The 23,094-nt window shown below is 42.7% G+C and overlaps 1 protein-coding gene across 2 annotated transcripts; it reads left to right on the forward strand.

Annotated features, from left to right (window-relative positions):
* The first annotated feature begins 379 nt into the window (after window positions 1-379).
* On the forward strand, window positions 380-15,988 carry LOC120032186 (pendrin-like). 2 transcript variants are annotated; one of them, XM_038978167.1, is made up of 21 exons: window positions 380-659; window positions 3,364-3,516; window positions 3,665-3,804; window positions 4,121-4,231; window positions 4,431-4,627; window positions 4,832-4,996; window positions 5,284-5,436; window positions 5,805-5,887; window positions 6,262-6,409; window positions 6,931-7,044; window positions 7,252-7,329; window positions 9,377-9,472; window positions 9,723-9,829; window positions 10,383-10,452; window positions 10,543-10,635; window positions 10,749-10,844; window positions 11,067-11,318; window positions 14,600-14,654; window positions 15,219-15,364; window positions 15,469-15,552; window positions 15,662-15,988. In XM_038978167.1, exons 2-21 carry the CDS (start codon window positions 3,377-3,379, stop codon window positions 15,683-15,685), a joined length of 2,352 nt encoding a protein of 783 aa, XP_038834095.1. In that variant the 5' UTR covers window positions 380-659; window positions 3,364-3,376; the 3' UTR covers window positions 15,686-15,988. The 2 variants fall into 2 exon arrangements, with proteins under 2 accessions (XP_038834095.1, XP_038834094.1); XM_038978166.1 differs by lacking the exon at window positions 380-659 and adding an exon at window positions 1,500-1,684.
* Window positions 15,989-23,094: the final 7,106 nt, after the last annotated feature.

The raw sequence follows: 23,094 nt of genomic DNA on the forward strand, positions 1-23,094 counted from the left end.
GACGCACACACACACACACACACACACACACACACACACACACACACACACACACACACACACACACACACACACACACACACACACACACACACACACACACACACACACACACACACACACACACACACACACACACACACACACACACACACACACACACACACACACAGGGATGAGGCTCTAATGGTGGTTTTTCCATCTAGACTTACCCCCACAGCAGGGTACCACCAGTGTTTCCATCAGGAGTTTGACACTAGAGACTTGTGGCGAGCAGAATCAACAACATACGTATCATTCAAGACTGTTGCTTTGTGAGAAGGTGTTCAAGTTCAGTTAGCCATTGTTATGTAAATAACAGCTGAAAAGTACCCAGGGCATTGCTTTGGCTCCAAGTCAGAGCAGGTCCACCGAAGCCATGGCCCAGTGAGACATGGGTGCCAGCCCGCATAGAGGGAAACAGAAAAGTCTGAGCCATTTGGGTAAAACATTGGAGTAAATCCTCAGTGGAAATGTGCCATGAGAGAGAGAGAGATTGAATAATTGGTCCTAGACTATTTGTGAGAGGATATTTCATTTGCAGTGTTTGTGGTCAAACCTATTCACTTCTGAAAAGGAGCAACATTCTGGAATATAGAACAACTACCCAAGGAGATCAGGTAAGTGATTATGACACAATACTTTTGTAGAAGTAGAATGATTTTTTAAATGTTTTCATTTGTGACATGTCGATTTGTAAAAAAAAATTGCAACTGTGTGGTCATCCAACAGCAAAACTAAATGGAAAAACATCATGGTCAAATTGTGCACAAAGTTCTTCAGACATAATCAGAAAATAACACACACACACTTACACACACACAGCAGGGCTTGGCACAAAACAAACCCATTTGATCTTATCAAAACATAGCGTTTGGCAAGTAACTTCTATGACAGACTGAAAAGTGCTTCTTTACTGGCTCAAGGCTTATCATGAAAACAATCAAGACAAGAGCATCAAGTTCACTGTGATGATACTTGTATGTGTAACATAGTCTACACACTGTTTCATGTTCTAGTGTGGTAGTGGTGAGGGACCTTACTGAACACTCTGTGCTAAGGACAGGGTCAAATAACGTTCAGTGCATTCAGTCCCACTTTCAGTAATCAGTTACACCTCCACAGGTCAACATGAACTATAGATGCACACACACCCACACACCCACCCCCACCCCCACACACACACACCCACACCCCCCCCCCCCCCCACACACACACACACACACACACACACACACACACACACACACACACACACACACACACACACACACACACACACACACACACACACACACACACAGCCACCCTTGGCAGAATTTTCGGTTGGGCTCTGTAGATTCTATAGCTCCCTTGTGCTTCCTCCACCGGCAACACTCAGACACACATACCCCTTACCCCTCTGCTCCCCAACTCCCCCCGGCCCCCACCCTCATGTAAGCCTTAAACACAAACACACACAGGGATGGGGCTCTAAGAAAGAGAGAGAGAGAGAGAAGGAGAGTATGACATTGAAGAATTAGTCCTAGACTGTTTGTAAGAGGATGTGTAATGTTTGTGGTCAATTCGTGGGATGTACTTTTGCTATTCACTTCTGAAAAGGAGCAACAATCTGGAATATAGAACAACTACCCAAGGAGAACCAGTAAGTGATTATGACACAATACTTTTGTAGAAGTATAAAAAAAAAAAATTATGTTGTAATTTGTGACTCATGGATTTGTAAATATTTATGCAACTGTGTGGTCATCCAACAGCAAAACAAAATGGACAAACATCATGGTCAAATTGTGAACACAGTTCTTCAGACATAATCAGAAAATAATGAAAGTAATATCCTAAAATAGAACACTGAATTAAAATGATTAGAGGTTATCAAAGAAGGATATCTAAGTTGGTCTGTAGTGCACCTTTTGAAAGCCCTGTGGTGGTGGCCTTTATATAACAATTACAATAATATATGCCATTTAGCTGATGCTTTTATTCAAAGTGATTACAATGGTTTTGATTGGGTGACAAGCCCCCAACTCTGGCTCTGATCCACTGACTCGTAAATATACAGTTAATGAAAGAGAGAGTTTGTTCTGTGTTGAACACAAACTCATCTTTCACTCAAGCCTCTGGTGTCATATTAGGTGTAGAATATCAGACCCACCGCCACCCGGCCATCCAGTGTTTTCCTGTGTCATAAAAGTGTATCTTATTCACTCGCAGACTAACATGTGCTTTAAAAAATACATTTCCTAACTGTGGTTAGCTTTCCCCAGATTTGACCCTAGTTAGGCTAGGCTAGGCTAGGCTAGGCTGTGTTTTGGATGTATTCTTAGCCTGGCACCGCTATGTCGTTGGTAACCCTGTTCCTTAGTGACAGCTTTGGGGTGAGATCAAGCTAAGGATGCTCTTGGCTATGGTGCGATGCTGAAACCCAACAAGCAGTACTACTGGGTCAAAGACACAGAGAGAGATCTTATGACCAAAACTTTGCCCAACTGTCCCATTGTAACACTCTGGAGCAATCAATGACACCATGTATGAGGGAGTATTCCTCTCAAAGAACCTGAAAAAAAAAATATATATAATTAATTATTTTAATATAAAATTATTATTTATTAATTATTATTATTTATTTTTAAATCTACTATAGAAATCATGGATACTATAGCCTAACATGGCTGTGCCTAAATTATAGTACTGTCCTGTTTGTGTTTTTGACCTTTGACCTTTGACCAAGAGTAATCTTGGTGATAAGCTCAGACATCATGTAATGAATTATATTCTATTGACTGTTTTGGAAAGATACAAATCAAATTGCCTCTTAGATAAAAACATGGAGGAAGCTCCCCAGCTAAATCTGACACCTGTTTTTTCTGCAGTCACTATATCAGGTCCCTACTTCTTTTTATTGTCACAAAATCATTGTGTCATTATAATTCACACTTGATAAGATAAAGCAAAGGTTTCACTGGCTGGCTATGTGTGCCATTCCCCAAAAGATATGGTGACAAGTAGAGAGAAATAAAAGTGAGAACAGCATATACATTCAAACAGGCTTTCTCAATACCCTGGAAGTGCCAGGTTTGATTGAATAGGACTCTAAGATCACTCACATAACAGAGGACAAAAATCGGATAAAACTGCAGTTCCTCACAATAAAATGACAGCTCTTAATAAAGATTGTAAAAAATAAAAATAAAGACCAGCTCTATCCCATTGTATATCTCTCTGTCACGCAAATCTTCAGAAACTCTTTGTAACTCAAGATGTTTACACTTCATAAGGGAAGGCACTGGTGCTCACTGGTCGCCATCATGTCTGTCTCCTCAGCAGTCGGAGCGGTATGGATGCCCTCCCTCCAGAGAACCTGTACCCATACACCGTGTCCAGACCCATCTACTCCAACCCCACGTTTGAGGAGGACAACAAGAGGCAGGCCCGGGAGGAGAGGACCCTGAGGGACAGAGTCAGCCGCACCTGTGGGTCAGTTTGGACAAGGTTTTAATAGTCTTACTGAAAGGAAAACAGGCAACATTTTGTATGTTTGGTCTGTGAGAAGTGAATATGTCTGTCTGTATCTATGCTGACTGTAATAATGTTTGACATTAAATATGTGTTTTTTCCAATGCAGCTGCTCAGGTAGGCAGGCCCTGAAGGTTGTGAAAGGAGTCTTTCCTGTCATTGACTGGCTCTCCAGATACCCAATAAGAGAGTGGCTTCCCAGTGATGTCATCTCTGGTGTTAGCACTGGTCTGGTGTGCAGCTTACAAGGTGTGCGTCCTAGTTTTCTCTAAACCAACTGTAGTCGATGTGTAGATTCCACAAAAAGCTACTTTTTGATTATCCAGTGTGACCAAATGGCGTTCTTTCCTCACTATTGTAATCACCCATGGCAAGCTGCTTTGAACCATTTCATGCTTAGACAGTTTTGTTTAGCGCTCTTTGAAATAACAGGTTGTTGAAACTGAAAGTCATCAATCTTGATAGAGTAAACATGTCAGACTGCAGTTGCCCCTCGTCAATTCTCATACAGACGTGAGAAGACAAACACTGCTCATTTTCTGTGGTTTATTTCCTTGTGTCTCAGGCTTGGCCTATGCCCTGCTTGTGTCCGTGGCTCCAGTCTATGGACTCTACTCTGCCTTCTTCCCCATCCTCACCTACTTCCTGCTGGGCACCTCCAGACACATCTCTGTAGGTAGGGCCCACCCCTCCACCTGACTGACACCTGGACTGACCATTGACCAATGACTAATGAACTCATCCATCTCCTGTGATTGGACGTTTAATGAATGAGGCAGAGACGTAGTCAAATATGTAACAATGCATTTACAAAGTTGGCATCAATTGCGCATGCACTTATCAGGTGTCTCCCTTGCCTATTCTCCACCCCTCAGGTCCATTCCCTGTCACCTGTCTAATGGTGGGCTCCGTCGTGTTGACCCTCGCCCCCGATGACCACTTCCTGCTTCCTGGGAATGGCACCGGTATGAATGGAACAGAGGCTGATGGGATTGTGGTGGACGTGGAGGCTATGGAGGCCCAGAGGATCATGGTGGCGTCCTCCATGACTGTGCTGGTCGGGCTGTTCCAGGTAATTATTGAGTTAAAGATTCAGTGCAAAGAGGAAGACATTGATATCCCACAATGATCTGACATCATCTTGTTCATATTAATATAAGGTCTTGATGAACAACTCTGAGCCCTGATAGCCTTTAACTTGGATCCAGAGTTTTTGCTGGTCAAGTCATATGGTCTACTGTATCTCCATGGTGACCAGGTGTTCCTCCCCATACAGGTGGTAATGGGGCTGCTCCAGGTGGGCTTCCTGGTCCGTTACCTGTCAGACCCCCTGGTGGGCGGCTTCACCACAGCCGCTGCCTTCCACGTCCTCATCTCCCAGCTGAAGATAGTCCTCTCCGTCCCCACTAACAACCACAGCGGCTGCTTCTCCATCCTCTACGTGAGGGTCTGATACTCTAATACACACTGTAGAAGGACATCTGTCTAGATTCCTTTTGATTGGCTGTTATTGTCGGAGAATTAATTCAGAAAAAAACAGCCTAGAATTTTCTTTACATCAAATAACACATGGTTATTGACAAAATAACAAAGAAAGAGCTTTCGATTTAGTGGTCATTCTATCCAACTAGGTTCATTTGAAGGTCTACTTTGCATTAAACAAAATGCATATCTCAGGGATAGTGTCAGACATAAAGATCACCAAATATGACCAATTGTTCTGTTTAGACGCTCATCGACGTGTTTACCAACATCAGACAGACCAACAGAGCTGACCTGGTGGCCGGGCTGCTCACCATTGTCATCGTCATGGCTGTAAAAGAGGTCAACTCCAAATTCCGGCACAAGATTCCCGTCCCCATCCCCATTGAAGTGATTGTGGTAGGAAGTGGAATGGCTCACAGTCAATATTTTACTGTTGTGAAATGATAACGATCAGTGTTTGAGATTCTATAAAATGCAGAATATCCAAACATGTAATAGGGTCTACGGAGAATTCTGAGGACATTATGGACTACTATCTATTAATGAGGTGTTTTTAGAACTTCACCACAAAGTTACACCATTTGTTGTGATAAAATAACTATAACCTAAAGATGAAATTACTGTGTATGTACGTATCTACTGTGTCCCATATGTGTGTGTTACATGTGTGATACATGTTTAAGTGTACAGTAAACCATCATGTCTCACCTCTCCTGTGTCCAACTGTCTCTATCTCCACCCCAATCCACCCCCCTCTCTCCCAGACCGTGGTTGCCGCTGGGATCTCCTACGCCATCGAGCTGGAGTCTCGCTACGGTGCCAGCATTGTGCACAGCATCCCCAGGGGGTGAGAGCCCTTCTTGTGGCACTTCCTGTTTCCTGTCCCCAAAGCAGAGGATGCTCTGGAGTTTTTTATTGACGGACTTAGAATCTTATGGTCATCCTCGTTAAGTCATTCAGCAGGCGCTATCCAAACCAGACCAACTTGGCTTGTATTGTTACCGTCAGAGTATTAACAAATGGTTCCAACAATAATATTAACAAATGGCATGGAGAAACATTCCCAACAATACCAAACATAACTGAAAGACTATTTTAAACAACAATATGAGTTAAATTCAGTTAAATTGGCTACTGTACACTTCCTAAATCAAACACAATATCAAAACTGTAAAATATATTATGTTTTCCAATGTAACTTGTGAGGTGTTTGTCCCACAGGTTTGCTCCAGCTCAGCCTCCCAACACAGAGCTGCTGTGGAACATTCTGGGCTCCAGTTTCTCTACAGCGGTAGTGGGCTATGCAGTAGCTGTCTCTGTGGCCAAGGTCTACGCTGCAAAACACGACTACACCATCGATGGCAATCAGGTGTGTATGCTTGTGTGTGTGTGGTACATTCCAAACTTCCTGCCAATCAAGTTCTTTCCCCAAGCAGAATTTCTCTCACACTGCAAGAGTCGACCTGGGATGTAAGAGTGTCTATAACCAAGAGTTTAATATGACCTTCCTAATGTCTCTCTGAAGCAATGTGAGCATTGTGGCCAATATCAATTTTTTGGAGTCGCTCCACACAAACACACACATAGTCAGGACACCACTAAAACACAGTGTTGGTTTTTATAGTTAAGTATCACTTAAATGCTTCGTTCAATGGGTTTACAGTAACTCAACACTCCCTACCAAAACCGAATTTGTATGTTGCAAATTAGCACCAATGCAAATGTTTTCTAAATCAGGCCCTAGTCTCTATGATATCACTGCAGAGCACCGGTACAGTATGTTCAAGAACAACATTTGTAGATTGACACTGGTTTCTCAGCTGTAACGTGTGCGATGCTCCATGTATCATTTGCAGTAGATTGACCAGGCTCTCTCCCTGTGTGACCTAGGAGCTGATAGCGTTCGGGTTCAGCAATGTGTTCTGTGGCTGCTTCTCCGGCTTTGTGGCAAGCACTGCACTGTCCCGCACTGCTGTACAGGAGAGCACCGGCGGCAAGAGTCAGGTACACTATACAGTACTTATAGGCAAGAAAAACACACACACACACACACACACACACACACACACACACACACACACACACACACACACACACACACACACACACACACACACACACACACACACACACACACACACACACACACACACACACACACACACACACAATAACAGGGTGCCGTTACAAACGTGTGTACTATTCTTACAGGTGGCTGGTATAATCTCAGCTGTGATGGTAATGATTGTGATCCTGGCTCTCGGGAACCTCTTGGAACCCCTGCAGAAGGTGAGGAAGAGATCCAAGCTGTATAATGGGTCAACTCATCAACCACATCCAATGATAATGCAGAGTGTGAAATGGGATTGCTCTAGACCAGTGGTTCCCAAACTGTTTTAAAGTCCCGTACCCCTTCAAACATTCAACCTCCAGCTGCGTACCCCCTCTAGCACCAGGGTCAGTGCGCTCTCAAATGTTGTTTTTTTGCCATCATTGTAAGCCTGCCACGCACACACTATACGATACATTTATTAAACATAAGAATGAGTATGAGTTTTTGTCACAACCCGGCTCGTGGGAAGTGACAAAGAGCTCTTATAGGAGCAGGGCACAAATAATAATATAATAATAATCAATACTTTTGCTCTTTATTTAACCATCTTTCATATAAAACCTTATTAATGAATCAAAAATTGTGAATAACTCACCACAGGTTCATGAGAAGGGTGTGCTTGAAAGGATGCACATAACTCTGCAATGTTGGGTTGTATTGGAGAGTCTCAGTCTTAAATCATTTTCCACACACAGTCTGTGCCTGTATTTAGTTTTCATGCTAGTGAGGGCCGAGAATCCACTCTCACATAGGTACATGGTTGCAAGGGGCATCAGTGTCTTAACAGCGCGATTTGCCAAGGCAAGAAACTCTGAGCGCAGCCCTATCCAGAAATCTGTCAGTGGCGTCTGATTAAATTCATTTTTCATAGAACCGCTTGTTGCATTTTCGATGAGGCACTCTTGTTCAGATATCGGTAAGCGGACTGGAGGCAGGGCATGAAAGGGATAACGAATCCAGTTGTTTGTGTCGTCCGTTTAGGGAAAGTACCTGTGTAATTGCACAACCAGCTCACGCAGGTGCTTAACTATATCACATTTGACATTGTCCGTAAGCTTGAGTTCATTTGCACACAAAAGAAATGATGGAAAGATCTGTTTGTTGTCCTTGTTAATGCAGACAGAAAAGAACTACAACTTCTTAATCATAGCCTCAATTTTGTCCCGGACACATTGAACATAGTTGCGGAGAGTCCCTGTAGTCCTAGATTCAGATCATTCAGGCGAGAAAAAACATCACCCAGAGAGAACAGTCGTGTGAGAAACTCATCATTAAGCGGTCAGCAAGCAAGCGGTCAGACAAGTGAAAATTAGGGTCAGAAAATAAAACTTTAAGCTCGTCTAGACTCATCCAGATATAACGCATATAATTCACTGGCGTGTATGCAAAGCAGTAATTGTTTCAAAACATCTCCTGCCGTGTCACTGATGTGTCGTGAAACAGTGTTGTTTGATGAAGGCATTGTCTGTATCGTTTTTTGGGCCTTTTCCCCCAGCATTGTCCCAGGCATATCCGCGGCAGCAGGAAGAATTAAGTCCTCCACAATAGTATGGGGCTTGCCTGTCCTAGCCACTCGGTAGCTCACCATATAAGACACTTCTAGACCCTTCTTATTAATGGTATCTGTTGCTTTTATACATGTCTTAATACTCAAAAGTCGTCTTTATTCTCGCTCAAAAAACTTCCGTGGCTTATTTTTCAAATTGTCATGTTTCGTTTCTAAATGTCTGCACAACAGTGAAGGTTTCCCGCGACAGAGTAACGGTTTATTATTATTATTATTATTTATTTTTTTTAAACGTTATTTAACTAGGCAAATTAGTTAAGAACAAATTCTTATTTACACTTGACGGCCTAGGAACAGTGGGTTAACTGCCTTGTTCGGGGGCAGAACAACAGATTTTTACCTTGTCTGCTCGGGGATTCGATCTAGCAACCTTTTGGTTAATGTAATTGGATGTTAATTATTTGACTAGGCTACCTGTATTTGACGTTGTGTTGTTATTTCGCTGAACACTAAATGGTTTAATTTTATTTTTGGCAGTGAAACGAGGCTACTCAGACGAGAAAAAAAACTCACCCAAATGTATAGCCCTGTTGGAAAATATAAATGTACTGTTTGAAAAAGGTTATTTGACGTAACCCCGACGGCATTGCGCATACCAGTTTGGGAATACCTACTGTAGACTAACACACTGATCCAGCTCTGTATTGGTCCCACAGTCAGTGCTGGCAGCCATCGTCATCGCCAACCTGAAGGGAATGTTCATGCAGGTGACAGAGGTGCCCACACTGTGGAGACAGAACAGAGCAGACTGTGTGAGTAACACTGACACTCAGCAACAGTGTAGAGCACCATCCACTTTCAATCCCCTGAAGTAGATGACATGAAAGCATGATCAACTTGGTATACATGGAATAACTATACATGTAATCACTGGCAGTAAAGATGCCGTAGTGTGTTGATGTCACCCAATCCACTGTATTTCACTTCAACGTAACAATTGTACTAGGACTTTCTCTGCTGGATCTCATCGTAAGTTAAAACTGAAACTTGTTATTTTCCAAGTTCATCTGGCTGGCGACCTGCCTGGCTTCTGTGGTGTTGGGACTAGACGTGGGACTGCTGGCTGGCCTGGTGTTTGAGATGGGAACTGTGGTGGTCCGGACACAGTTGTGAGTGACACATAACACCTACAGCACGTAACACACTGCAATGGAACCAATCACATACATTACTAGATGCATTCTGTGAAGGCCTAGATTAGATGTCATATTTTGATGTAGATATTGTTGTGTACACTACAGTATTTACCCTGTATTATAAAACCATTAACCCTAAATCAGAAAATCTAAAGATTTTCCTGGCTCGCGTGTTTGACCACGTGTTCTTCACCGCTGTGTAGATAAGAGTCTACAAATGTCAGTCAGCGAAACTATGAGTAACACTGAGCAGGCCTCTTCTGTAATCAAAGGCTATTGGGATGGCTTTGAAGTCTTCTGCTCGTGTCATTAGAAATATCACCTTTCCCAAACCCACTGATGTATAACATAAAACAAATAAGCATTACAAATAACTGCTAAGAGATTCTAGGATTCATATGCTTGATATGTCCTAGTTTAAACTGTCATTATTTATATTTTCTGTCTACAAAATAGAAATTATTAGGATGGCACTAAGAAAAATATATTTTATTTATAAAAAATATTTGTTCCTCCTCATCCATAGTCCTGCATGCTCTACACTTGGAAACATACCCGGCACAAACATATACAGGAACATGAAAGACTACAAGAATGTAAGACATCTGATATGTTTGAACTCTAATTAATATATACCATAAATGGATGCCAGAAATAAATGCAATAATGAGACCTTCCTCTGTCAGATTGCAGAAGTTCCCGGAATTAAGATTTTTAAGTGCAATGCTCCCATCTACTTTGCCAACATTGACTACTTCAAAGAGCGATTGAGAGCCACGGTGAGTGAGCTCATTATATTTCCCCTTGACATTGTATAGATTGTGGATAGGCCTTATCTTTCTACAAGCAGGCAAGATTAAAGTTTGTTGTGCATTTGACCTTTGACATGCAGGTGGGGTTTGACTCTGTCAGAGTGTTCAAGAAGAGGAATAAGGCCCTCAAGAAGATTCACAAACTCATAAAGAAAGGGAAACTGAGGGCGACAGAGGTACGATACAATCTGATTATTGATAACATTCGTCTGTTCAGCTCAGAATCTTTTGAAACAGGGAAATTCCATCTTTCAGTCTCCTTTCAATCCTTTGCACTCATTTAGTTTTGCTCTGTAAAGTGAGCACAGTACCTGGTAACCAGTTAGGATTTTAAGATAGGTTGTGGAAATACATTTGACTTATTGATTTATTGATTGGTTGAACCTCTGTTCACCCAGACCGGGGAGGTGGTATCCGAGGTCTCCCTGGGTGTCGACAACAAGGGCTTCGAGAGCGAGCAGGACAGTGGGCGGGAGTCCGGGCAGCTGGAGGACGGGGATTGGCCTGTGCCAGAGGTGGAGGTCCGTGTGGATTGGGCCTTGGACCTGCCAGTCAGGGTGTCGGTACCTAAGGTCCAGATCCACAGCCTGGTACTGGACTTCTCAGCCGTGTCCTTCCTAGACGTGGTGGCCGTCAAGTCCCTCAGACTGGTAGGTCGAACTCTACTACTGGTACCATCCATATGATATTCTACAGAATCGATTTTACAGACCACAGTTCATTCAAAGACAAAAGATCCCTTACTACAGTGTTATAGTGAGTCATCTTTCTGACATAATTTGAGTTAGTGATCTACTGTATGACGAGGCATCATGTCACAGCTTATACACAGTGCCCCAGCTCATGACAATGTACAAATGACACAACTAAAGGAATAATACCCTCTGTATGGTTCAGTGGCGGTCAGTGACGTTTAAGATGAGGGAGGACAAAATGTTTTTTAGGAGCATGGCCATATTACTATTACAGCATACTGGATGATTGCCATTCATATTCCATTCACCCAGCTCAATGTAATATCGATAAGTTTAGACTACATGATACTAACATTTCCCCTACCCCCATCATAAGGTTGCTACAACCTAGCCTACGAATGACAGTTTACAATGCAGGTGCACTGGTCGAGAGAGAAATGAGAGTAATCAAGGTGACAGACAATGACACATTCAATACTGCATCGCACACTCTTGCATGCATCTCGCTGATTTAGAGTGTATTCATTAGTCCAATAGTTGCTAATTAGTTCCTTTTGGACCAATTCAGGTATGTTTATCCCTGTTTTGTTATATTTGCTTCCGTTTAAGAAATGTTTTTCAACAGAATCTTTGGAATGAATAGTAGTCGAATAAAAATGCATGACAATTTTGCCCATTGTATAATTATTTTTCGCATCTATGCGCTCTCCTCCTCTCACCTTTTCCCATCACTTGTGAACTTCAGTGCACAACACATCAGCTATCTGTGACCAGGCAAAAAAAACTTTCCAAGCCAAACCTTCATATCATAGCCGCTAACAGTTACACACAGTCTACATCATTGTCACCATATTAGCTAACGTCATAGTCAACATAGCATAACATAGCATAGTACAGTGTACAGTCAGCAAGCAGTTTAGCAGTTACACCGGTGGGCCACGGTGGCAATACATTTATAAAACCAAAAGCTTACCTTGACTTGGAGAGTTCCAGTGTTTGATAGATATAGCCAGCTAGCTAACATAGCATCCCTCTCTGTTTGAGCTAAGTGTTTGAGTAGGCTAAACTAGCTAGCTGCATTAACTACCTTAGTGAAAGTGAAAAAAAATACAAGAAAATATTGCTATCACTTTCTCTCTTGCTTCTCCTGAATTTTTAAACAAATGAATTTGTTCAAAACTGTTCAACTATTGTCTTTCTCTCTCTTTGAGTCAACTACTCTTTGAATCAACCACATTTTATGCACTGCAGTGCTAACTAGCTGTAGCTTATGCTTTCAGTACTAGATTCACTCTCTGATCCTTTGATTTCATGCTGCAAGAGCTCTGATAGGTTGGAGGACGTCCTCCAGAAGTTGTCATAATCATAGCCGTGGGAAGTAGTTTGGAGGTGGGGGTGCTGGACATTTTTATTTATATATTTTTTTTAATTACGATTTTTCAGGGGGTGCTGCAGCACCCTCAGCACCCCTACTTCCTGTGGCTATGGTCATAATTACTGTGAGCCTTCAATGTTTTGTATTGAAGTCCAGCTGTCTTCTGGCTGTTGATGCTACTGTACAGTCGTGACCAAAAGTTTTGAGAATGACACAAATATTAATTTTCACAAAGTCTGCTGCCTCAGTTTGTATGATGGCAATTTGCATATACTCCAGAATGTTATGAAGAGCGATCAGATGAATTGCAAAGTCCCTCTTTGCCATGCAAATGAACTGAATCCCCCAAAAACATTTCCACTGCATTTCAGCCCTGCCACAAAAGGACCAGCTGACATCATGTCAGTGATTCTTTCGTTAACACAGGTGTGAGTGTTGACGAGGACAAGGCTGGAGATCACTCTGTCATGCTGATTGAGTTCGAATAACAGACTGGAAGCTTCAAAAAGAGGGTGGTGCTTGGAATCCTTGTTCTTCCTCTGTCAACCATGGTTACCTGCAAGGAAACACGTGCCGTCATCATTGCTTTGCACATAAAGGGCTTCACAGGCAAGGATATTGCTGCCAGTAAGATTGCACCTAAATCAACCATTTATCAGATTGTCAAGAACTTCAAGGAGAGCGGTTGAATTATTGTGAAGAAGGCTTCAGGGCACCCAAGAAAGTCCAGCAAGCGCCAGGACCGTCTCCTAAAGTTGATTCAGCTGCGGGATCAGGGCACCACCAGTACAGAGCTTGCTCAGGAATGGCAGCAGATAGATGTGAGTGCATCTGCACGTACAGTGAGGCGAAGACTTTTGGACGATGGCCTGGTGTCAAGAAGGGCAGCAAAGAAGCCACTTCTCTCCAGGAAAAACATCAGGGACAGACTGATATTCTGCAAAAGGTACAGGGATTGGACTGCTGAGTACTGGGGTAAAGTCATTTTCTCTGATGAATCCCCTATCCGATTGTTTGCGGCATCCGGAAAAAAGCTTGTCCTGAGAAGACAAGGTGAGCTCTACCATCAGTCTTGTGTCATGCCAACAGTAAAGCATCCTGAGACCATTCATGTGTGGGGTTGCTTCTCGGCCAAGGGAGTGGGCTCACTCACAATTTTGCCTAAGAACACAGCCATGAATAAAGAATGGTACCAACACATCCTCCGAGAGCAACTTCTCCCAACTATCCAGGAACAGTTTGGTGACGAACAATGCCTTTTCCAGCATGATGGAGCACCTTGCCATAAGGCAAAAGTGATAACTAAGTGGCTCGGGGAACAAAACATCAATATTTTGGGTCCATGGCCAGGAAACTCCCCAGACCTTAATCCCATTGAGAACTTCTGGTCAATCCTCAAGAGGCGGGTGGACAAACAAAAACCTACAAATTCTGACAAACTCCAAGCATTGATTATGCAAGAATGGGCTGCCAACAGTCAGGATGTGGCCCAGAAGTTAATTGACAGCATGCCAGGGAGGATTGCAGAGGTCTTGAAAAAGAAGGGTCAACACTGCAAATATTGACTCTTTGCATCAACTTCATGTAATTGTCAATAAAAGCCTTAGACACTTATGATATGCTTGTAATTATACTTCAGTATTCCATAGTAACATCTGACAAAAATATCCAAAGACACTGAAGCCGCAAACTTTGTGAAAATTAATATTTGTGTCATTCTCAAAACTTTTAGTATAGTTTTATGTAAAAAGGAGATGTTAATGTTTCTCTATTTTTATTCTTTTGAAATTCACTGAGGAGGGTGGTTCTCCCCGGTTCAACAACCTCAGAATACTACTTAAAATATCTCTGTCCTCTACAGGTCATTAAAGAGTTCCTACGCATCGGAGTCAATGTCTACATCGCAGGCTGTGACGGTACGGTTTGGGATAAAAAAATACAGTATATGTCACTATTTAAAGTCTTGAGCATAGTAAACAGTGTTATTGGGACAGTGCTATCACTTTCTTACAAAGAATTCTGCTGTGAAATGTTTGTTCAATGCTGCCAAGCGGATTAGAATGAACTAAAAGCAGATTGTACTATCAAAATGTCCATGTCATATTTTACCTTTATTTAACTAGGCAAGTCAGTTGAGAACAAATTCTTATTTACAATGACAGCCTACTGGGGAACAGTGGGTTAACTGCCTTGTTCAGGGGCAGAATGGCAGAGTTTTACCTTGTCAGCTCGGGGTTTCCATCCTGCAACCTTTTGGTTACTGGCCCAATGCTCTAACCACTAGGCTACCTGTCGCCCTAAAATAACAATAATAATAATAACCATAATAATGGTTGTGTTTGGTTGGCCTGCTTGGAGGTTCACATTCTGATAACTGGTGGTGTCTGTGCCAGTCTGTTTCAGCACTGGACAGCTCTGCCTTCTGCATTGGGTTCTTTGCTGTTGTTATTGGTCTCTCTAACTGGCATCTAACACTCCAGATGAAATTGTACGGAAAATGGAAGCCTTGGCCTTCTTCGATGAGGAGGTGACACGAGATCTCCTCTTTCTCTCTGTCCACGATGCCATCCTCTTCATCAAACTGGAGACAGCCAATGGGAGCATGCAGGATGCCATGGTTGAGGGGGTGAGGGACCCGGAAATCAGTGGTTTATTCTCTGATTTGAATTGATGCTCAAACAACTGACTAAAGACTATTAACCTAGCCATCTTGTCTTTGTCTGTGCCCAGCTTTCTCTAATGCAGGATTGCAAGGAGCCACCGCCTTTCACTGAGGAAGAGGACCTGATTGAGACCTATGACAACCAGCATAGAGTGAGAACTATTTTCATCACTCCATTCTCTTTTATTGTCAATCGCATCAGAATGTTTGACAGCCATAATGTTGTCCATTATTCATCCGAGACTCTCTGCTCATCCATAGGCAATCCATGGACTCTCCAACTAACACAGATACGCAGAAGAGCTGACCCTGTATCTGTGTTCTCTGTGAACGGAGGATCAACCAGTATAAATTACTTTCCATAAGGGACCACGGTCAAATCAGGGGACACTGACAATGGATTTTCCCCAGACTACAGCTCAAACTCAGGGGAAGCTGCTCTTAGCCAACTGAGTGTAACTTTGGACTTTGGAGTGGACTAAAAGGGTGATTTGAGGCAGCCGATCATTGATATCTCTCTTTAACAACCGTAAAGTGTCTTAATTATATCAATGAATAATAAACTGATTTGTATTATTGTAAACTCTCTGCTATGTCAAGGCCCTTCTCCTTTACAAGTGTAATAATATAAATAGGGAAAAACTACAACAGGAGTTATGCATGTCCTTTTCCTTGTGCGCATTTCAACAACAGGACCATTGTTTGTGTATGTGTCGAGGGCTTTCAGAAGAACAAATGCATAAACACAGAAGTCCTGCTCATCCGTGCAGTCGCAGTTGATCTGTGTTATAAACACTCAGTTTCCTCCCTCCCGAGATGGGCACTCCCGTGCGGCGGAAGGGACATCAGAGGACCTCGGCTAAACCTGGAAGAGGGAAGAAGAGACACTTCTGTTTTATTTGTGACCTACTTAGTTAAATGGAGTCCAGAAACAAGAGTGGTACTACATCCCAGATCCCTTCACAGACTTCTTCTCCTCAACCCATCCCCTGCACAGGAAGTGATGTCATACAGGAAGAGTTGAAGTGTGTTTAAACAAAGATTGTCTATTACACTGCTCAAAAAAATAAAGGGAACACTTAAACAACACAATGTAACTCCAAGTCAATCACACTTCTGTGAAATCAAACTGTCCACTTAGGAAGCAACACTGATTGACAATAAATTTCACATGCTGTTGTGCAAATGGAATAGACAAAAGGTGGAAATTATAGGCAATTAGCAAGACACCCCCAAAAAAGGAGTGATTCTGCAGGTGGTGACCACAGACCACTTCTCAGTTCCTATGCTTCCTGGCTGATGTTTTGGTCACTTTTGAATGCTGGCGGTGCTCTCACTCTAGTGGTAGCATGAGACGGAGTCTACAACCCACACAAGTGGCTCAGGTAGTGCAGTTCATCCAGGATGGCACATCAATGCGATCTGTGGCAAAAAGGTTTGCTGTGTCTGTCAGCGTAGTGTCCAGAGCATGGAGGCGCTACTAAGAGACAGGCCAGTACATCAGGAGACGTGGAGGAGGCCGTAGGAGGGCAACAACCCAGCAGCAGGACCGCTACCTCCGCCTTTGTGCAAGGAGGTGCACTGCCAGAGCCCTGCAAAATGACCTCCAGCAGGCCACAAATGTGCATGTGTCAGCATATGGTCTCACAAGGGGTCTGAGGATCTCATCTCGGTACCTATTGGCAGTCAGGCTACCTCTGGCGAGCACATGGAGGGCTGTGCGGCCCCACAAAGAAATGCCACCCCACACCATGACTGACCCATCGCCAAACCGGTCATGCTGGAGGATGTTGCAGGAAGCAGAACGTTCTCCACGGCGTCTCCAGACTCTGTCACGTCTGTCACATGTGCTCATGTGCTCAGTGTGAACCTGCTTTCATCTGTGAAGAGCACAGGGCGCCAGTGGCGAATTTGCCAATCTTGGTGTTCTCTGGCAAATCCCAAACGTCCTGCACGGTGTTGGGCTGTAAGCACAACCCCCACCTGTGGACGTCGGGCCCTCATACCACCCTCATGGAGTCTGTTTCTGACCGTTTGAGCAGACACATGCACATTTGTGGCCTGCTGGAGGTCATTTTGCAGGGCGCTGGCAGTGCACCTCCTTGCACAAAGGCGGAGGTAGCGGTCCTGCTGCTGGGTTGTTTCCCTCCTACGGCCTCCTCCACGTCTCCTGATGTACTGGCCTGTCTCCTGGTAGCACCTCCATGCTCTGGACACTACGCTGACAGACACAGCAAACCTTTTTGCCACAGCTCGCATTGATGTGCCATCCTGGATGAACTGCACTACCTGAGCCACTTGTGTGGGTTGTAGACTCCGTCTCATGCTACCACTAGAGTGAGAGCACCGCCAGCATTCAAAAGTGACCAAAACATCAGCCAGGAAGCATAGGAACTGAGAAGTGGTCTGTGGTCACCACCTGCAGAACCATTCCGTTATTGGGGGTGTCTTGCTAATTGCCTATAATTTCCACCTTTTGTCTATTCCATTTGCACAACAGCATGTGAAATTTATTGTCAATCAGTGTTGCTTCCTAAGTGGACAGTTTGATTTCACAGAAGTGTGATTGACTTGGAGTTACATTGTGTTGTTTAAGTGTTCCCTTTATTTTTTTGAGCAGTGTATATTGACAAGATATTCAAGTGACTGCTCTAACAATGGAAATACTTGTCCTCAAAGATGGAAGGCAGGCAGAAGGCGGCGAGATCAGGTGAGACCATTCTAGCCAATGAGAGAGTAGATAAGTGTGTGAACAACAGGCCATAGAGATAGATAGAAAAGTCATCTTTGTATCTGTGCAATCATAGCGTCTGTACCAGCATGGGCAGCGCCATTGAAGCTATCTCCATTTTAAAGTAGTCCATTTTTTTCAGAGAAGAAAATAACATCCATGGGCGTGGAGTAAGCGTTTGGCTGGAGCAAGGAGTTTGGGTAGCCAGGCAACCCAACTCGTAGGAATCCCCACCCAGTTGATTACTGTAAAATGGTGAAAGCCCTCAATGGCAATGTCCATACTAATATCCATGATGAGTCTATCTATCTCTGACAACAGGCACAACTCCGATATAAAGTTGTTTTTGCGTAGCTTGCATTCTAACCATTATGAAACTTCTATTCAATCAAATAAGCGTCACGTAGCAAATTATCAATTATATTTTTTGTCGGGCCTCCCGGGTGGCGCAGTGGTCTAGGGCACTGCATCGCAGTGCTAACTGCGCCACCAGAGTCTCTGGGTTCGCGCCCAGGCTCTGTCGCAGCCGGCCGCGACCGGGAGGTCCGTGGGGCGACGCACAATTGGCATAGCGTCGTCCGGGTTAGGGAGGGTTTGGCCGGTAGGGATATCCTTGTCTCATCGCGCTCCAGCGACTCCTGTGGCGGGCCGGGCGCAGTGTGCGCTAACCAAGGGGGCCAGGTACACGGTGTTTCCTCCGACACATTGGTGCGGCTGGCTTCCGGGTTGGAGGCGCGCTGTGTTAAGAAGCAGTGCGGCTTGGTTGGGTTGTGCTTCGGAGGACGCATGGCTTTCGACCTTCGTCTCTCCCGAGCCCGTACGGGAGTTGTAGCGATGAGACAAGATAGTAATTACTAGCGATTGGATACCACGAAAATTGGGGAGAAAATGGGATAAAATTTTTTAAAAAAATATATATATATATATACATATATATATTTTTTTTGTTGACCAAATTCGATACACAAATTCCTCACTTCATTGGTTTATTTTCAGGGACAGATTTTTGGCGGAGTAAAACCTTTTGCTTCGCTTCTTCCTCTTTGGTTTAAAGGGTTTGGTTGTTTGTTTTTTATTAAGGCCATTAAGATGAATGATGCAACGTTGCGTTCTCAGCCATCAACTCTGCAATAAAAGGCAGACTAGACTGTTGTAAAAAATGTGTACTAGCAATACCAAGAGCAGAACTGTAAAGTTGTTTTTCTTTTAATCATGTCTAAATATGGACTGCAAGCATTTAAAGCTTTGTGGCATATTACATTTAATGTCATATTTCCTTTCCCAGTCAATCAAAATATCCTTATCTGCCTCTGGCCATGTGCGAGGTATGAATTGTTTGTGCAGATTACGCCCCTAGTTTTCCCCTGATGTTCCTGTGTGGGTTACTGTGAAGTAAGCTTGATAGTGCTGTGTTACTAATTGTGGGACGATGTTTACTTTGCTTTCAAATCTGGCGCCTACTGAAGCACTGTGTAAAGGCATTTATCACCGTAGGTACACATTCTCTTTACACACACACACAAACAACATTCAATCTTCACCACATTGGACTACAGTGGCTTAGTGAGTCTGAACATGTTTCTCAAATAAGGTATATTCAACACTTGTTTTTAAGAGTTATATTTCATTTTATCACTTGGGGGAGTACAGTCTTACTAGATGGGAGAGGCAAGAACTTGTACAGTGGGTTGAGTAGTGTAAAGCCAGCTTTAAAAATACGTATTGCTTTCCGTTCAGTCACTAACGTAGTCACTACTGTAAGACTCACACACACCTTTTTATCAGATTCGGTCTATTTCAGTGAGCAACTACCTCACTATTTGACTGTTGCATCTATTTAGATCAAGGTGTTCTATCTATAAGCAGGTCACTGTTTCAGTATGTACAGGTTGCTCCATTCTTAATGATTGTGAAACGATAGTGTCACGATCGTTGTAGTGAGGAGACCAAAGCGCAGCGTGATGTGAATACATACTTTTAATGAACGACGAATAAACACAAACACGAAGAACACTAAACAAACTAACAAACCGTGACTGCTATAAATAAAGAGTGCATACATGCAACTTCACAAAGACAATAACCCACGAACTAAACTGGAAATGGCAACCTAAATAGGATCCCCAATCAGAGACAACGATCAACAGCTGCCTCTGATTGGGAACCAATCTAGGCCACCATAGACCTACATATGCCTAGACTAACTACACACACCTAGACATACATAAACCCTATACAATACCAAAACTCCATAGATATATAAAACCCCTAGACAAGACAAAAAACACACATGCCACCCTCGTCACACCCTGACCTAACCAAAATAATAAAGAAAACAAAGATAACTAAGGTCAGGGCGTGACAGATAGCCGCATTTATACCTGGTTCTAGCTTTGTCCTGATCTTGTCTACGTTCTGTTTGTGCCCACATTTTTTAGACAGGTGTAGAAAATCAAAAGACACATTGTGATCTGATTGTGATCATATCATCCTGTCCACCTCTGGTAGTCAGACACACATTGTGTCTGGGTATCTTACAAGTGTAGACAGATCTGGACAGAAACAATGTAATCATAATTTTTCCCGCCCTATGAAATCATTGACAGGTGGCACCGTTGACTGATTACATCAATATGTGTCCAACAATAAATAAATGATTAGCATTTTGAAAGAATAGCTGTAAAATCATTTAGATAAAGGAAGGAACCAGAACATTTGGTCACAATGCAGACACAGGGGACAGGTAACAGACATATTTTAATGACATGTGTAGACACATTTCTGGAAATATGGGCACAATCAGAATGTTGACAAGATCAGAACAAAGGACTCATGTCAGTGCCAGGTATCAATGGGGCTTAGAGCATCTATCACCTGATCTGCTTTCATGGCATCACGATGAAAATTATGATTATATTATCAGTAATTCATATTTAACAGCAACTGTTAACTTTATAAACCATGTCTTGGGTGTGAGATTGTTAAATAATTCTGTCTTGAAGATGGGCTTATTGTGTTCTAATCTCCACCGGTGGTTGTGACTGTAGATATTTATTACTTGGGTTTAAAGTCTACGTTGTAGAAACACCCTTAATCTTCAGCACATTCTAGTAGGTGCTATAGTTGCTAGGATTCTCCCATATGGAACCTGTTCCTGGGGACAACCTGACATACATCGTTGTTTTGCTAAGTTTCTCTCCCAAGCCCAAGTGTTTATCATCACAATGTTAAAGGTTCTCAGTTTTCTCTGCTGAATACTATCGCACTGTGTCACGTCCTGACCTTAGAGATCCTTTTTATGTCTATGTTTTGGTTGGTCAGGACGTGAGTTTGGGTGGGCATTCTATGTCTGGTGTTCTATGTTGTCCTTGTGTTGTATTTCTGTGTGTTTGGCCTGATATGGTTCTCAATCAGAGGCAGCTGTCTATCATTGTCTCTGATTGAGAATCATATTTAGGTAGCCTGTTCCCACCTGTGTTTGTGGGTGGTTGTTTCCGGTTTAGTGTTTGTGTCACCTTTCAGGACTGTGTGTTTGTTGTTTTGTTTTGTTTAGTTTAGTGTTGCATATTTTATTAAATGATATGAACACTTACCACGCTGCACCTTGGTCCTCTTCTTCTCCTCCAGACGACAAGCGCTACACACTGTTTATTGGTTGTTCTATAGTTATTATTATGTTGTGTAGGCCATGCCAAGCTCATATCAGGAGTGATTAATTGATTTAATGATTTACAGACTATTTGAATACTCACTAAATGATACATGGAAAAGTATGTTCATTCATATATGAGACATGTTTATTTATTGTACTTTATTTAATGTACTTTATTGTACTGTTGTACAAGCCAATTGTATTCACATATGACGAATCAACAATATTTGTACTTTTAAATTACTTACATAGTTGCAATAACCTACACACAAAAACCTAAAATGTAGACAGACCATCACAAATAGTTATTAAACAGTTATATTAGTAATTCTTCACATACCTAAATCACATACCTCAATCACATCACTGTCAAAATAGGTCACAACCAAGTCACTCAGCTCACCTTGCTCTGTGAGAGACCGTTCTTTTCTTTAATCTGCCTTTATGAGTGGAAAGGGCAGTAATAGGGAGTCAGTGGAAACTGTTTGTCCTTGGAGTCGTTAACGGAGCGATCCAGCCGTCATCAGCCATTAGAAATCTGACAACACACATGTCAAAGCCTTGAAGAACAAAGGCCCGATCTATAACAAACAGAACATAATAGCATGACGAGGCAGCAACAATTAATCATGTTAATATGAGGATGTGCTTCTTTTGATTTAGGAGACTCTATCTTGATTAAATATAAACAAAAACATGAGCAGGTCAAAACAGACGCAGGTTAGCGTTTTTTGTTCTGGAGGCACTAGTGGTCACTAGCTGGCACAGTCGCAAAGTCATACAATCAGATTTGAAACCTAACCTTAACCCTAACCTTAACCACACTGCTAACAGTAATGCCTAACCATAACCTTAAATTAAGATCAAAAAAAGAATTTTTGTTTTCATGGATTTTTACAATATAGACAATTTTGACTTTGCAGCTTGCCCATCTAGAGGAAATCGCTCAGTTCTGACTTCAGGGCAATATTCATGACAATAAACATCAACCTGTGAAACATACACCCCAAATATGTTTCTTCGGGTACTGTAAGTCATAAATATACAGTAAAAACAGAGAATTAAGTAACCTTGCCCTACACACACATGCACATACTGTACACACACACAGACACACACACACACACACACACCTATGAGGTCATTCCCACAGACATGCTATTTTCACTTGACTGGAACGCAGCATTGAAAGCCAACAAAAACATGTACTATTTTGCTGTGATAAAACTGTGATGATAACATAAAGCAGAGATACCTGTAGCTTATCAACTGGTCACGCAACAAGATCTGGGTCAATATAATATGTTTTCA

This window comes from Salvelinus namaycush, chromosome 38 (genome assembly GCF_016432855.1).
Source record: "Salvelinus namaycush isolate Seneca chromosome 38, SaNama_1.0, whole genome shotgun sequence".
Classification (NCBI taxonomy): Eukaryota; Metazoa; Chordata; class Actinopteri; order Salmoniformes; family Salmonidae; genus Salvelinus; species Salvelinus namaycush.

Bases quoted from the DNA above. Each gene is read 5' to 3' on its own strand.
- LOC120032186 (XM_038978167.1), top strand. From the start codon at position 3,377: ATGGATGCCCTCCCTCCAGAGAACCTGTACCCATACACCGTGTCCAGA. The intron at 5,888-6,261 runs GTGAGAGCCCTT...TTTGTCCCACAG, and splicing joins GTGCACAGCATCCCCAGGGG to GTTTGCTCCAGCTCAGCCTC. The intron at 7,045-7,251 runs GTACACTATACA...CTATTCTTACAG, and splicing joins GCACCGGCGGCAAGAGTCAG to GTGGCTGGTATAATCTCAGC.